Source organism: Paramisgurnus dabryanus, chromosome 3 (genome assembly GCF_030506205.2).
Source record: "Paramisgurnus dabryanus chromosome 3, PD_genome_1.1, whole genome shotgun sequence".
NCBI lineage: Eukaryota > Metazoa > Chordata > Actinopteri > Cypriniformes > Cobitidae > Paramisgurnus > Paramisgurnus dabryanus.
This window is the reverse complement of record NC_133339.1, coordinates 9,743,907-9,756,591: the sequence shown is the minus strand read 5'-3', so window position 1 is coordinate 9,756,591 and position 12,685 is coordinate 9,743,907. Positions and strand designations below refer to the sequence as shown.

The window sequence follows — 12,685 nt, the reverse complement described above, 5'->3', positions numbered from 1 at the left end:
TGACATCTTTCATGACCACAGAGAAGTCATTCAGGTGTTCATTTAATTTTTAAAAATGTTCATTTAACATTACTGAAGTTTTTTTATCAGTCACAGTAAATCAGGGTGAATTTTGTAAGAGTGATTGCAAAATGTGATCTGTCCTGTAATGTATATACACAGCAAAATCACCAGTGTTAAATCAACACTGCTGGTGTATATATGGCAGTGGGGAACCTTCAGGGCCTTCTACGCCTTCAGAGAAGGCCTTAAAAATTTAATAAAAAGATTTTTTATAAATAAAAAATAAATAATATAGTATTCAATAAAAATATGTTTTTACATTTTTTAATTTCTATTTAATTCTATTTAATACAATACATGTAATATATTTTCTCTCATCTATGTTCTAACGTTAAGCTTACTGTCAGGTTCATGTCATGAAAACATCTAATCCAATCAGAATCGTCTGTCTCTATTAAGGCCCGGTTATCTGGCTCATTCATTGGTTAGGACTTCATGAATCCCAGGGAAGGCCAAGCTATGTGTTTTGGTGTGGAGAGTGACGGGCAAATTGACCAATCACGTTTTGATTTCAAGTGGGCGGGTAAAAAACAAAACATTGTAAGCCTTCATGAAGTCCTAAGCATGCAACAAACTGGATGCGAGCTGCCGTAAAACACCAAAGACGAAGATCATAGACCGTTAATATTAATACAGTCTTGGCCCGAATTTCTGCGGTGAGAGTGGTTGAGGTAAATGGCGGAAAACGTGATTGACGTTGTGGCTAGCTTGATAGAGCTGAGGTAAAAACGAAATTACTTAAGCGCGTACTCGTGAAGAGCACAGCTGGGAGAAGCGCGTGCAGAGGAGCCTGTGCATATGACGCGAACACGAGAAAAATAATGGGTTTAATTATACTTTTACTTCCTGACAGTTTCACTTGTTACGTGAGGATAGTAATGACTGACAGACGACGCCGAATTACATACAATATAATTTCCTAACTAAATCTGAGAGAATGCGAAAACATTCAAATATTTTTTTCCTCGCTATACCCGATGGGCAGGGCGGAGATACATTTTGGTTTTGCGAGCCCTGGATATCTTATAACAACAGTTATAAGCCACAAGGAGGTGCACTGAGAACGCAGGGTGCTATTTCCCCTTATGAAAAAGACAAACAAGGTATCCTACAGCTAAATATATATTTCCAAAAAATAAAAAATAAATTAAAGAACATAATTTAAGCTTGTTAAATGCAAATTTACAGAGCCCCTGTCATTACAGAGCAGCAGAGTCTGTATTTGTGTTTATCAGTTAGATTAAAGTAATTTTAAACTTTAAAACTGCATTTAAAGGCAGACAATGCCCATTCTGTAATTTAACTTTGCGTGCTCAGAATTTTTACACGTTCACTGTATGATTTAACGAAATACGAATAGCCTAGTATTATGGATGGAGAGGCATTTGCACTTCATTGCATATTTTGAAGGCCCAGCTGAAGTACCCACGGTTCGCCACTGATATATGGGGACCAGGTCTGGTGTTACTCATATAAACACCAACAGTGTTGATTTAACACTGATTTTGCTGTGTAGTATGTCTATTCTGACAAACAAACATAAATCATGACATTTATTTATTTATGATGTTGTTTTAGATGCTGCAGAATAAACAGAATATCATTTAAATTATGTTTTACTTATCAGTTTATGGGGAGGTTTCCCAAAAAGGGATTATCTTAAACCACATGGAAAGAACCTATATGTGGATATATGTGCATATATGAAACCTATATGCAGCTTATATGCACATATATGCTGCATATATACAGCATATATGCACATATATAAAAATATATATGCGCATATATGAAACATATATGCAGCTAATATGCACATATATGCAGCACATATACAGCGTATATGCACATATATAATAATATATATGCGCATATATGAAACATATATGCAGCTAATATGCACATATATGCTGCACATATACAGCATATATGCCCATATATGATAATATATATGCTGCATATATGCAAAATTGAGGTGCATATATGTGCATATACAGGCCATATAGGTCTCCTGTATTGCTTCTTTATATCCACATATGAGCTCTATAAGTTATGTCTCCTATAAAGCAGGATCTGGTCATTTTGTAGCTCATATCTCACTTTGGCAAATGTCATACATGCCCAGCTCATATTTTCTATTATCAAGGCAATAACTAAGAACTAACAAAAAAAAAATGCAAGAACTTATGTATGTGCAAACACATGAAATTTGTGTCACGTGTAATTGGCATTTCATGAAATTTAACTACACTCTATGAAAGGATGTGTTTAACTTTAACAAATTTATGTGTCATTCCATCTTGATTTTGAGTTTAAATAAAGAAAAGGGACAAGATGTGTTAAAACAACACAAAGTGCGTTGTCACAAAAATAAGACACAGAGTTGTGTTAAGGTCTGTCTAGGACATGTATAACAAAATGGTTTACAATTTAACCGCTACTGTTTCTAGTTCTTTGACAGCAACAGTAGTGCATATAGTAGAGTGAGTTGTCTAATGATCAGAAGGTTGAGTGTTCGAGTCCCAGCAGTGGCGCATGGGATTGCATTTTTTTTGTGATCGGAAGGTTGAATGTTTGAATCCTGGCTCCTGCAGGTGCAGACTGTCATTGGTTGGGCCTTTATTTATGTTTAATTTATTAGCAGCTACAGATTTTAATAATTTTACCAATATATAGGTTAACATATATGTGCATATATGTACATATATGTACATATATGTGCATATAATATAGGAAAACGGACAATTTTATATATGTCACATATATGTAAAACCTCTATCAAAACCTATATTGAAACATATATGTTTATATATGTTTTTTTCCATGACTAGACCTTAGTTTAAATAGGAAATATAACTAGTTTTAACAAACATGCCTTACTAAAAACATTACCTGTTTGCATTTTGAGGCCAATCAAAGGGCACTGATGTATTTTAAGATATGTCAGTGCAAGTTGTTTTCAGTTTGGACAGCTCTTATATTTAGTTTAGTCTAGGACTAGTCTAATCCATGTCCGGGAAACCACCCCCGTTTCACAGTTAATGATCATGTATGGTGAGTGACATTTATTTACCTGAATAAAGAACAGTTGAGAAAACAAGATATTCTGTTCTATAACTCATATACTTTAACCACCAATTATTGTTGCCTATAAAAACACAAAAGATTATGACATCATACATATAAAATAAAGCACAGAAGCACAAGTGCCACTTAATCACTGAAAACTTTGTGATGGAAATTTCATGAAATAATCAATGTCACAGAATTTATTTGAGATAAAAAATCTAAAGGTTATGATTAATATTCTGATCTTTTGTACTGAACTGTCGATCATCAGAAGTGAATTATACCTGTAAACTCATTTATATATGGAGCAGCAAAGAGCAACATGAGAGGTCTGAGAATATAAAGACCACAGCAAAAGATCGTCTCATTCACAGATCCTGAAACAACAAACACATTAATTATGATCATTTACTCATGTATAAACAGAAGAATCATCTGACAAGCATCTTATGAAGTAGGCAGGGTGCGATTTGCCAGGGGGGGTGTATGCGTGGGATTTCCCCCTTTCTGGTCAAGGTATCCCTGCCTCTGCTTAATGATTTTTATCCCCGGTGGGATAAATTTATCCCCCCCTCAAAGTGATCAGTGCTACTACACTAGTGGCGAGACGGATCACAAAACTTATCACGGATCCGTGGTTTGATTAAAGTCAATTTTATTTTAAAATGCGCTACTTTGGATGTCTCTGATATAGCAGCCGCCCAGCATCTCTGTATTCACCACTCTGCAGACTTGCTCAATGTCCCGCCCACGGCGCTATCTGATTGGTTAAATACCCGATTACACCTCACGAGTAATAGCATATCAACACGGGGTTTTTTCGCATCCAGCGATGAACGCCGAGAGTTCAAAAATATTCAACTTTGAGGGAAAAGCTCCACTCGTTAATGTCAGTTCTCAAACGGCCGTCCAATTACAGCGGAAGAGGGGCGGGACATTACCTCAGCAACAAACCGGCTCACAGCCTTAAGCCCTATTCGGACGGGATTAGTTTTACAGGGGGACCTCTGAGAAAATCGTGCTTCTCAGAGGTCCTCTGTGTTTTTAATCCCGTCCGAATCGGCCATGTCTGTGTTTTTCTCTGACGACCTCCGTAAAAATTCCAGAGCAATTTACCTACTGTGTTTCGCCAAACTCAGAGGTCCTCTGAGAAATTTAATCCCATCCGGATGCAAATGTCTGTGTTTGCCCGCAATATCTTTTGAAAACGCGGTTCGTGTTTTGGCCAATGTGATCTGCCGTAAGGTCTTACTAATGCGCGTATATTGTATTTCCTGAGTCCCATTCATTCAGATATGAATGTTTTTTCCATAGACCGTAAAAAGGTTTCTTCGCATTCGGCAAAATAAAGTAATTAAATCAAGCCGAGCTGAATGAATATCATACACTGTTAAGACTAAACACTGTAATATCATTAACATTATAAGAAACTCTGTTCAAAGTTGTTCAGCTCCGGAATGGTAATGTTAATTAATAAAGATATTACATTTTATGAATCATTATTTCTTCATTTCTTTGTGTTTGTTAGCAGACAGTTATATAAAACACGTAGGCTAACGTTACTTCAGTAGGATTTGTATATTTTATTTTGATTTGTTAAAATTAAATTAATAAATTACATGTTCTGTCATAATTTTACATTTAAAGCAAAATATTTAACATTACAAACACGCGTATTCAGAGCACGTGCTACTGCAACGCCCAAATGCATGAAACAGACACTCCCATCTCTGGCATAGCTTGCATCATTTTAATCCCGTCCGAATCGGTACATAAAATCACAGACGTCCTGGGGGACACGCTGAAACTCAAACGTCGTTTGGAAAACTAATCCCGTCCGAATAGCGCTATAGACAGTAAAAGAAAGCTCACAGCTGAAGTAGCACAGCTAACAAAGCACTCGACTGAAAAACAGCTGGCATTTGGCGTCCTCAAGGCGTTTTAAGCTGCGTTTAAAAGTTTTGGTGTGTCCAGCCCCTCAGTGCGATAGAACAATAAAATCCGAAATGGACCACCCACTGTCATCGCTAGCCTTCTGATACAAATATTTATGTCAAAACACTTATTTATGAATGGCAAGAGTGGCAAAGGCATTATCCATGGTACTGGGAGGTGGATTTAATTATTGCGTGTTTAGTCGTTGTGCATGATCACAGTTCATATGTGTGCGGAAAGATAAGCTATTAGAGTAAAAATATTGCGTGAGGTTGCTTCATGAGTTAAAAAGAAAAAAATATTTTACAATTCCTGCAAATGCAGTGATGAAGTTCATGTTCTTATGATTTATTTTTATGAATTTAAATGTTTTGAAATGTGCTGTGGACAGAGAAACATTCTTTTTTTTCTCTTTCGCGCAGGTTATGTTTTGAAAGACGATGTCCTGAAAAAAACTACTTTTACTATATTCTAATTTTGTCAAGATTTATAAATAAGTTCATAATTTCTGCTAAAATAGTCTAAATGTTGAGTTTTAAAACCATTTTAAAAAGCTGGTTATATTTTGATGTTTCGGCGCAAGTTCAGCAGACAGTGAGGTTCGGGTTTGTTCCGATAAGATCGAGCTCGTGAGCAGAGAACGCATTTCTGAACAGCCTATTAGAAATATTTTAATTAGAAACATAAAAATTATAATAATAATAATATAATGGATTTTTGTTAGGTCGGACAATGAATACCAAATTTCTCTCTCGTATTGCTCCTAATAACCACTGAAAATAGTCTAACCAAAGTTATGGAAGGAAGTCAAAAGTGGTGGGTACAAAGTGACTCATGACGAAATATGTCACCGAAATCGACGCCTATGAAAACATCCCCCCCTCTGTTTTTTTTCACAAATCGCACCCTGGAAGTACAGTCTTGTTCAAAATAATAGCAGTACAATGTGACTAACCAGAATAATCAAGGTTTTTAGTATATTTTTTTATTGCTACGTGGCAAACAAGTTACCAGTAGGTTCAGTAGATTTTTAGAAAACAAATGAGACCCAGCATTCATGATATGCACGCTCTTAAGGCTGTGCAATTGGGCAATTAGTTGAATTAGTTGAAAGGGGTGTGTTCAAAAAAATAGCAGTGTGGCATTCAATCACTGAGGTCATCAATTTTGTGAAGAAACAGGTGTGAATCAGGTGGCCCCTATTTAAGGATGAAGCCAACACTTGTTGAACATGCATTTGAAAGCTGAGGTAAATGGGGCGTTCAAGACATTGTTCAGAAGAACAGCGTACTTTGATTGAAAAGTTGATTGGAGAGGGGAAAACCTATAAAGAGGTGCAAAAAATGATAGGCTGTTCAGCTAAAATGATCTCCAATGCCTTAAAATGGAGAGCAAAACCAGAGAGACGTGGAAGAAAACGGAAGACAACCATCAAAATGGATAGAAGAATAACCAGAATGGCAAAGGCTCAGCCAATGATCACCTCCAGGATGATCAAAGACAGTCTGGAGTTACCTGTAAGTACTGTGACAGTTAGAAGACGTCTGTGTGAAGCTAATCTATTTTCAAGAATCCCCCGCAAAGTCCCTCTGTTAAAAAAAAGGCATGTGCAGAAGAGGTTACAATTTGCCAAAGAACACATCAACTGGCCTAAAGAGAAATGGAGGAACATTTTGTGGACTGATGAGAGTAAAATTGTTCTTTTTGGGTCCAAGGGCCACGGGCAGTTTGTGAGACGACCCCCAAACTCTGAATTCAAGCCACAGTACACAGTGAAGACAGTGAAGCATGGAGCATGATATGGGCATGTTTCTCCTACTATGGTGTTAGGCCTATTTATCGCATACCAGGGATCATGGATCAGTTTGCATATGTTAAAATACTTGAAGAGGTCATGTTGCCCTATGCTGAAGAGGACATGCCCTTGAAATGGTTGTTTCAACAAGATAATGACCCAAAACACACTAGTAAACGGGCAAAGTCTTGGTTCCAAACCAACAAAATTAATGTTATGGAGTGGCCAGCCCAATCTCCAGACCTTAATCCAATTGAGAACTTGTGGGGTGATATCAAAAATGCTGTTTCTGAAGCAAAACCAAGAAATGTGAATGAATTGTGGAATGTTGTTAAAGAATCATGGAGTGGAATAACAGCTGAGAGGTGCCACAAGTTGGTTGACTCCATGCCACACAGATGTCAAGCAGTTTTAAAAAACTGTGGTCATACAATTAAATATTAGTTTAGTGATTCACAGGATTGCTAAATCCCAGAAATTTTTTTTTTTGTACAAAATAGTTTTGAGTTTGTACAGTCAAAGGTAGAGACTGCTATTTTTTTGAACACACCCCTTTCAACTAATTGCCCAATTGCACAGCCTTAAGAGCGTGCATATCATGAATGCTGGGTCTTGTTTGTTTTCTGAGAATCTACTGAACCTACTGGTAACTTGTTTGCCATGTAGCAATAAAAAATATACTAAAAACCTTGATTATTCTGGTTAGTCACATTGTACTGCTATTATTTTGAACAAGACTGTAGGTGTACACATCAAATACCATGTGGATGAATGCAGGAGAAAAAATAATCATTATGGCCAAATGACATTGGAAATAAAGATTCAGACTTAATTAGAAATAATCCAATGTTATGATGAGTTGATTCTATTAAATGTGTAGCAGGTTTAGTGTGGACATTTTACATTTTTACTGCCCCATCTCCATGATACATTTTAGCAATGTTAAATGTTAAATAAATAAATTGAGTGATATAATGATTACAAACACTGACCTTCAGAAAGACCCCAGAAGATAAAAGCAAAGAACATGATGAGATTTGGACAGAAGACCAGAAACATTTGAAGGCGAAAAACTGTGGCTAACAAGAAAACACAAAGTAATTTATTATTAATGTTGTATTTCATTTTTTATATTTTTATAAAAATAAATAACAATTTCAATTGATTCAGTTTTGGACTAGCTAGCACAACAACAGAACAGCAAATTTGGATTCATCAGTGATAGGAAGACTAAGGCTGTTTAGCTTCTATATTTAGGCGTAATGTTCGACAGCAATCTATCTTTCGATAGTCATATCGCCAACTTCTGCCGCACAGCATTCTTCCATCTTAGAAATATCTCAAAAATACGCCATATGATGCAGAAAAGCTTATCCATGCTTTTATGACCTCTAGAATAGACTATTGTAACTCGTTACTCGGGGGATGCCATGCAAATCAGATAAACAAGCTACAGCTGGTTCAAAACGCTGCCGCAAGAGTGCTTACTCAATCTAAAAAGTATGACCACATCAGTCCAATTCTGGCATCTTTACACTGGCTACCAGTTAAATATCGCATACATTTTAAAATATTACTAATCACCTACAAAGCATTAAATGGCCTACCGCCCTCGTATATTAAAGAACTACTATCAGAATACAATCCATCACGTAAACTGCGCTCACAAAATTCTGGTCACTTAATTATCCCTAGAATATCAAAAGTGTCTAAAGGTGGTAGATCCTTTTCCTACTTAGCCCCTAAGCTCTGGAATGATTTACCAAAAAATGTTCGAGCATCAGACACAGTCGATCAATTTAAATCTAAACTTAAGACATTCTTCTTTAACAAAGCATTCACATAGAATGTCCAGTAAATGTACTTTTCCCGTAGCCTAGAAATCTAAACGCACCCTAGCGGCCGCAAAATATATTTGCTGCCAGGGTTTAGTCTAGGCACTAACAATACACTTAACAGCTCCAAAAACCAAAATTTGGTCAGGCCAATCACATCGTGTGTAGCGTCTGTGGGGCGGGCTTAACATGATGACGACAGAGCTGCCTGCGACGGTTCCTACTTGAAAACAAAGAATGGCTGCTGCTGCTGGCGAACAGCTTTCTTTTGAAGCGGCTTTGGCCGCGAATCTGGAGGACTTAGACTTATGTTTTTCTTTGAGAGAAGAGCAAATAACCCTACTGAAGTCCTTTTTAAGCAAGAAAGATGTGTTTGGAGTTTTGCCGACTGGTTACGGTAAAAGTTTGATATACCAATTAGCTCCACTGGTGGGGAAACGCAGGGGACTCATACGTCACCTTCTTCGTTGCTCTGATTGGTCATAGCGCTATCCTATTGCGTGCAGAGGCATTTTGAGGGACAACCTTATATCCCGCCCCTTGCATTGAGCCGTTTGTGTGAAGAGTTGCCAGACCTTACATCTTGATGTAGGTCTGGCTAACCAGGCTACTTTTCCCGCAGTAGTTAGTTCGTCTAGAACAAAGCACTCACATACCTCATATGGGTAATACACTATTGCCGCAATAGTTAGCCTGTCTGGAACCAAGCTGACTTGAACCACTATAATGTTTGACACTTGCATTACTTGTGAACTACCCCTACGCTAATAGAATTCGGTTTTTCTCTCCCTGTCTCGTCCTCGACCCCGAGGACAATGAGACAAACAGACCCAGTTCCTGTTGCTGTGAAGATCATCGCACCACTGATCCACTGGCTGTCCTTCAACGTGACGACCAGCCGGTGCCCGACCAACGACCACCGGCTAAACCAGTTTAATCCGCTTACCCGCCTCCTATCCCTACCGTATCTCTATCTATATCTATATATATATATATATATATATATATATATATATATATATATATATATATTAATTCCTCCCAAGGGTTTTTGTCCTTCTAGGAGTTTTTCCCATTGGTTTTTTTCCTAGGGGGTTTTTCGTCCCAGGGAGAGTCAGCCAACTTTGGCTTAACTTAGCACTTTACTGTATACGTTACATTATTAATATGCTCGCTTGTACGGTTTAACCGCTATCTCTACTTCTTATATTATCTATTGATTCTCTGTGTTCTCCTCTACATCTTCTCATGTAAAGCTGCTTTGCAACAATTAACACTTGTGAAAAGCGCTATATAAATAAAATTGAATTGAATTTAAATATTTAAGTAATGTGCTAGCAAACACAATGTTATTTGCACAAACTGTATACTTTCTTCTACTTTCTTGACCTATCTCATACAAACTTCTCACAAGTAAACACAGATGTTAATACTGTAATCATTATGAGGACTTACTTAGTTGTGAGTAGTATTGTTCAAATCACTCAAAAAAATCCTCTGAAGTAACATTTTTGCAGATACCGTATACATTACTAAGCCAATTATACTTTCTAAACCTACTCTCATAGAAACCTTAAATGGTATGTGCATGTTGTTAAATACACTCTTCAAAATAAAGGTGCTTGGCTCTTCAAATGGATGCCATAGAAGAACCATTTTTGGTTATTTAAAGAAATGTTTCTCTCATAGATTTTTATAATCTGAAGAAACAATTTCACTACAAAAAAAAAAAACATTTTGGGAAACAGAAAGGTTTTTCAGATGTTAAAGGTGCTTTAGGGAACCATTCAGCCACAAAATGGTTTCATGAAGCACCTTTATTTTTATGAGTGTATTCTATGTTGATTGACTTTTACCATTTTAATGTGTTAGTGTAATTGTTTTAATTATATTTTCTATTCCGTGACTCTACACATAAAAAAATGCTTTATGTTCAGTATATACTTGTGGCAATGTGAAAAAAATAAAGAAAAAAGGAAAAAAATAGCACCTTATGTTTTGAATGGATGCACAGTATTTGTTTACTTCCGCTTTTTGGGAATGGATGACGTGCTATAGTCACGTGGTGAAGGAAAGGAGATAAAAGGGAGTGTGATGAGCCCGGAAGTACCGCGTCTAAGAAGTGTTTGTTTACCTGGTGTGAGTGTTTGGCCTGCTGTGGGAGGACGGACGGCGTTTGGTCAGGAGAAGAAGTGTTTGTTGTTATTACCGGAGCGAGCGACACAGAGCTTTGCTCAGATTCTCGGATTCCCGCATCAACAGCTTATGAGCTAAACTATCGACCGAATGAGATTCGCCGACTTTGTGTGTCCCAGAGGTTCCTTACACTCCACTTCAGTGAGATTCATCACAGCAAAACTTGGGTTAGTGTCTGTACTCCATCGTTATCCACGCTCATTCATCCACCACTACACACGCACATCATAACATGCACACACTATTTACATCTGCACATTCAAGCGGGTTCGTTTTTCTTATTTGTGTTAGTCGTTATTTTCTACTGTCATGATTTGCAAGTAAATGTGATGTTTATATGTATAAAATGCACTTAATATTTACGTAATGTTTCTTTTCTTTTTTTATGTACAATGTATGAATGATGTGGGACACGAATCTGCCAGTTCGGAAACGAACCAGAGACGCGGTCACTACAGGATTGTGAAGACGTGTTTTTTTGTGTTTTTTATGAATGAATTAATAAATTGCATTGATGTGGACTGCTATTGAGACTTTGTTTTTTTTTGTGTGGTAACGGATGGTTTTTGCTATCTGGGATTTACCTGTCACTTCGACGGGGTTAAACCTGTCTGGCGCCTGAACATTTTATCTTTTTTATATTATAAATTTACCTTGGCCAGTCTACCTAGGTGTGTGAAAGCCGCCTATCACGTGACCAAACGGTGGCGCCGCCATAGTGCGTTAGGCCGCTGTGTGGTTGACCTGGGTTCGAAACCCGCCTAGACCAAATATTTTTATAAAGTAAATTGAGTTAAGGCGACCACCGTTACAGAGTGGCGCCCAAACAGGGACCTTGAACTAAAAGACTTGAACTTAAACATTTACTTTTCAAAGAGAGACTTTAACACATGAATTTGAACATTTAACCTTGAATGTGCAGGGAGCTACACTGCGACCAAAATGGTCGCATATGCGACCTTTTGAACTGCCGTTGCGACCCTAATTTTTAATGGGTCGCAAATGTGCTTCCTCATGTTTTAGACAATATGCTATGATTTACTATGAGCATTTATGAAACAGAAATGTGGATTTTAAGAATACGTTTTATAACGTGCTCTGAGCCATCAACACGTTGGCTTCATTTTGCGTGAAAGCACGTTGTGTCTCTCCCTATCAGTGTGCGTTTGCGTGCTCAGCTGTTTCTCAATGAATTAGGTGCGACGCAAGCGCAGTGTCTTCCATGTTTCTGAACTTGAGCAGAGGTCTTTCTTCACTGAGGACGCGGGACCCGTATGGTTCCGGGTTTATATTTTAAATGGTCTGTCGGGTCCGGTTAGGTCCTAGTTTAATTACTTTGGGTCCCAAGTCTGATTAATGTTGTGTTTATAACCCGAGTCGATCGGAAAACGGCCATGAGCGCTACCGCGCTAAAGCTCGAGTGCATTTTCAGCGTGCCTTCGGTTTCTATGGCGATGGTTCTTGTTACGACCACGTGCTGCATTTGCTTTCTCACATTTTTTTAATGATCTTATTATTAATAAACCATCTCTTCTAAAACCATATCCATATTAAGTTTGGACAGAGATTGTAGCAAAAAGCAGTGCTAATGTCAAGCCAATTGCACTGAACGAGCAAAGCAATGTAAAGTCTGTCACCGGGACAGTAAGTAGACTTTTTAAATCTGAAATAATGAGTGGATTAAGCTTTTTAAATCGGCAAGAGAGAAATAGAAAGATAGAGCAGAAGCAGTAAAAGTGCCTATCTAATAGAAATTATTACCATTATAACATCAGTCATAACATCAGTCACA

The 12,685-nt window shown here is 37.5% G+C and overlaps 1 protein-coding gene across 1 annotated transcript in view; it reads right to left on the bottom strand.

The window, feature by feature from the left end:
• LOC135768452 (uncharacterized) overlaps positions 1-12,685 on the bottom strand; it is a 54,997-nt gene that overhangs the window by 22,008 nt on the left and 20,304 nt on the right. Inside the window, exons 7-9 of the mRNA XM_065277677.2 lie at positions 7,855-7,941; positions 3,417-3,509; positions 3,137-3,211 (exon numbers count right to left, since the gene is read on the bottom strand). Coding sequence (XP_065133749.1) covers positions 3,137-3,211; positions 3,417-3,509; positions 7,855-7,941 — 255 coding nt within the window. The remainder of the gene's footprint in view (positions 1-3,136; positions 3,212-3,416; positions 3,510-7,854; positions 7,942-12,685) is intronic.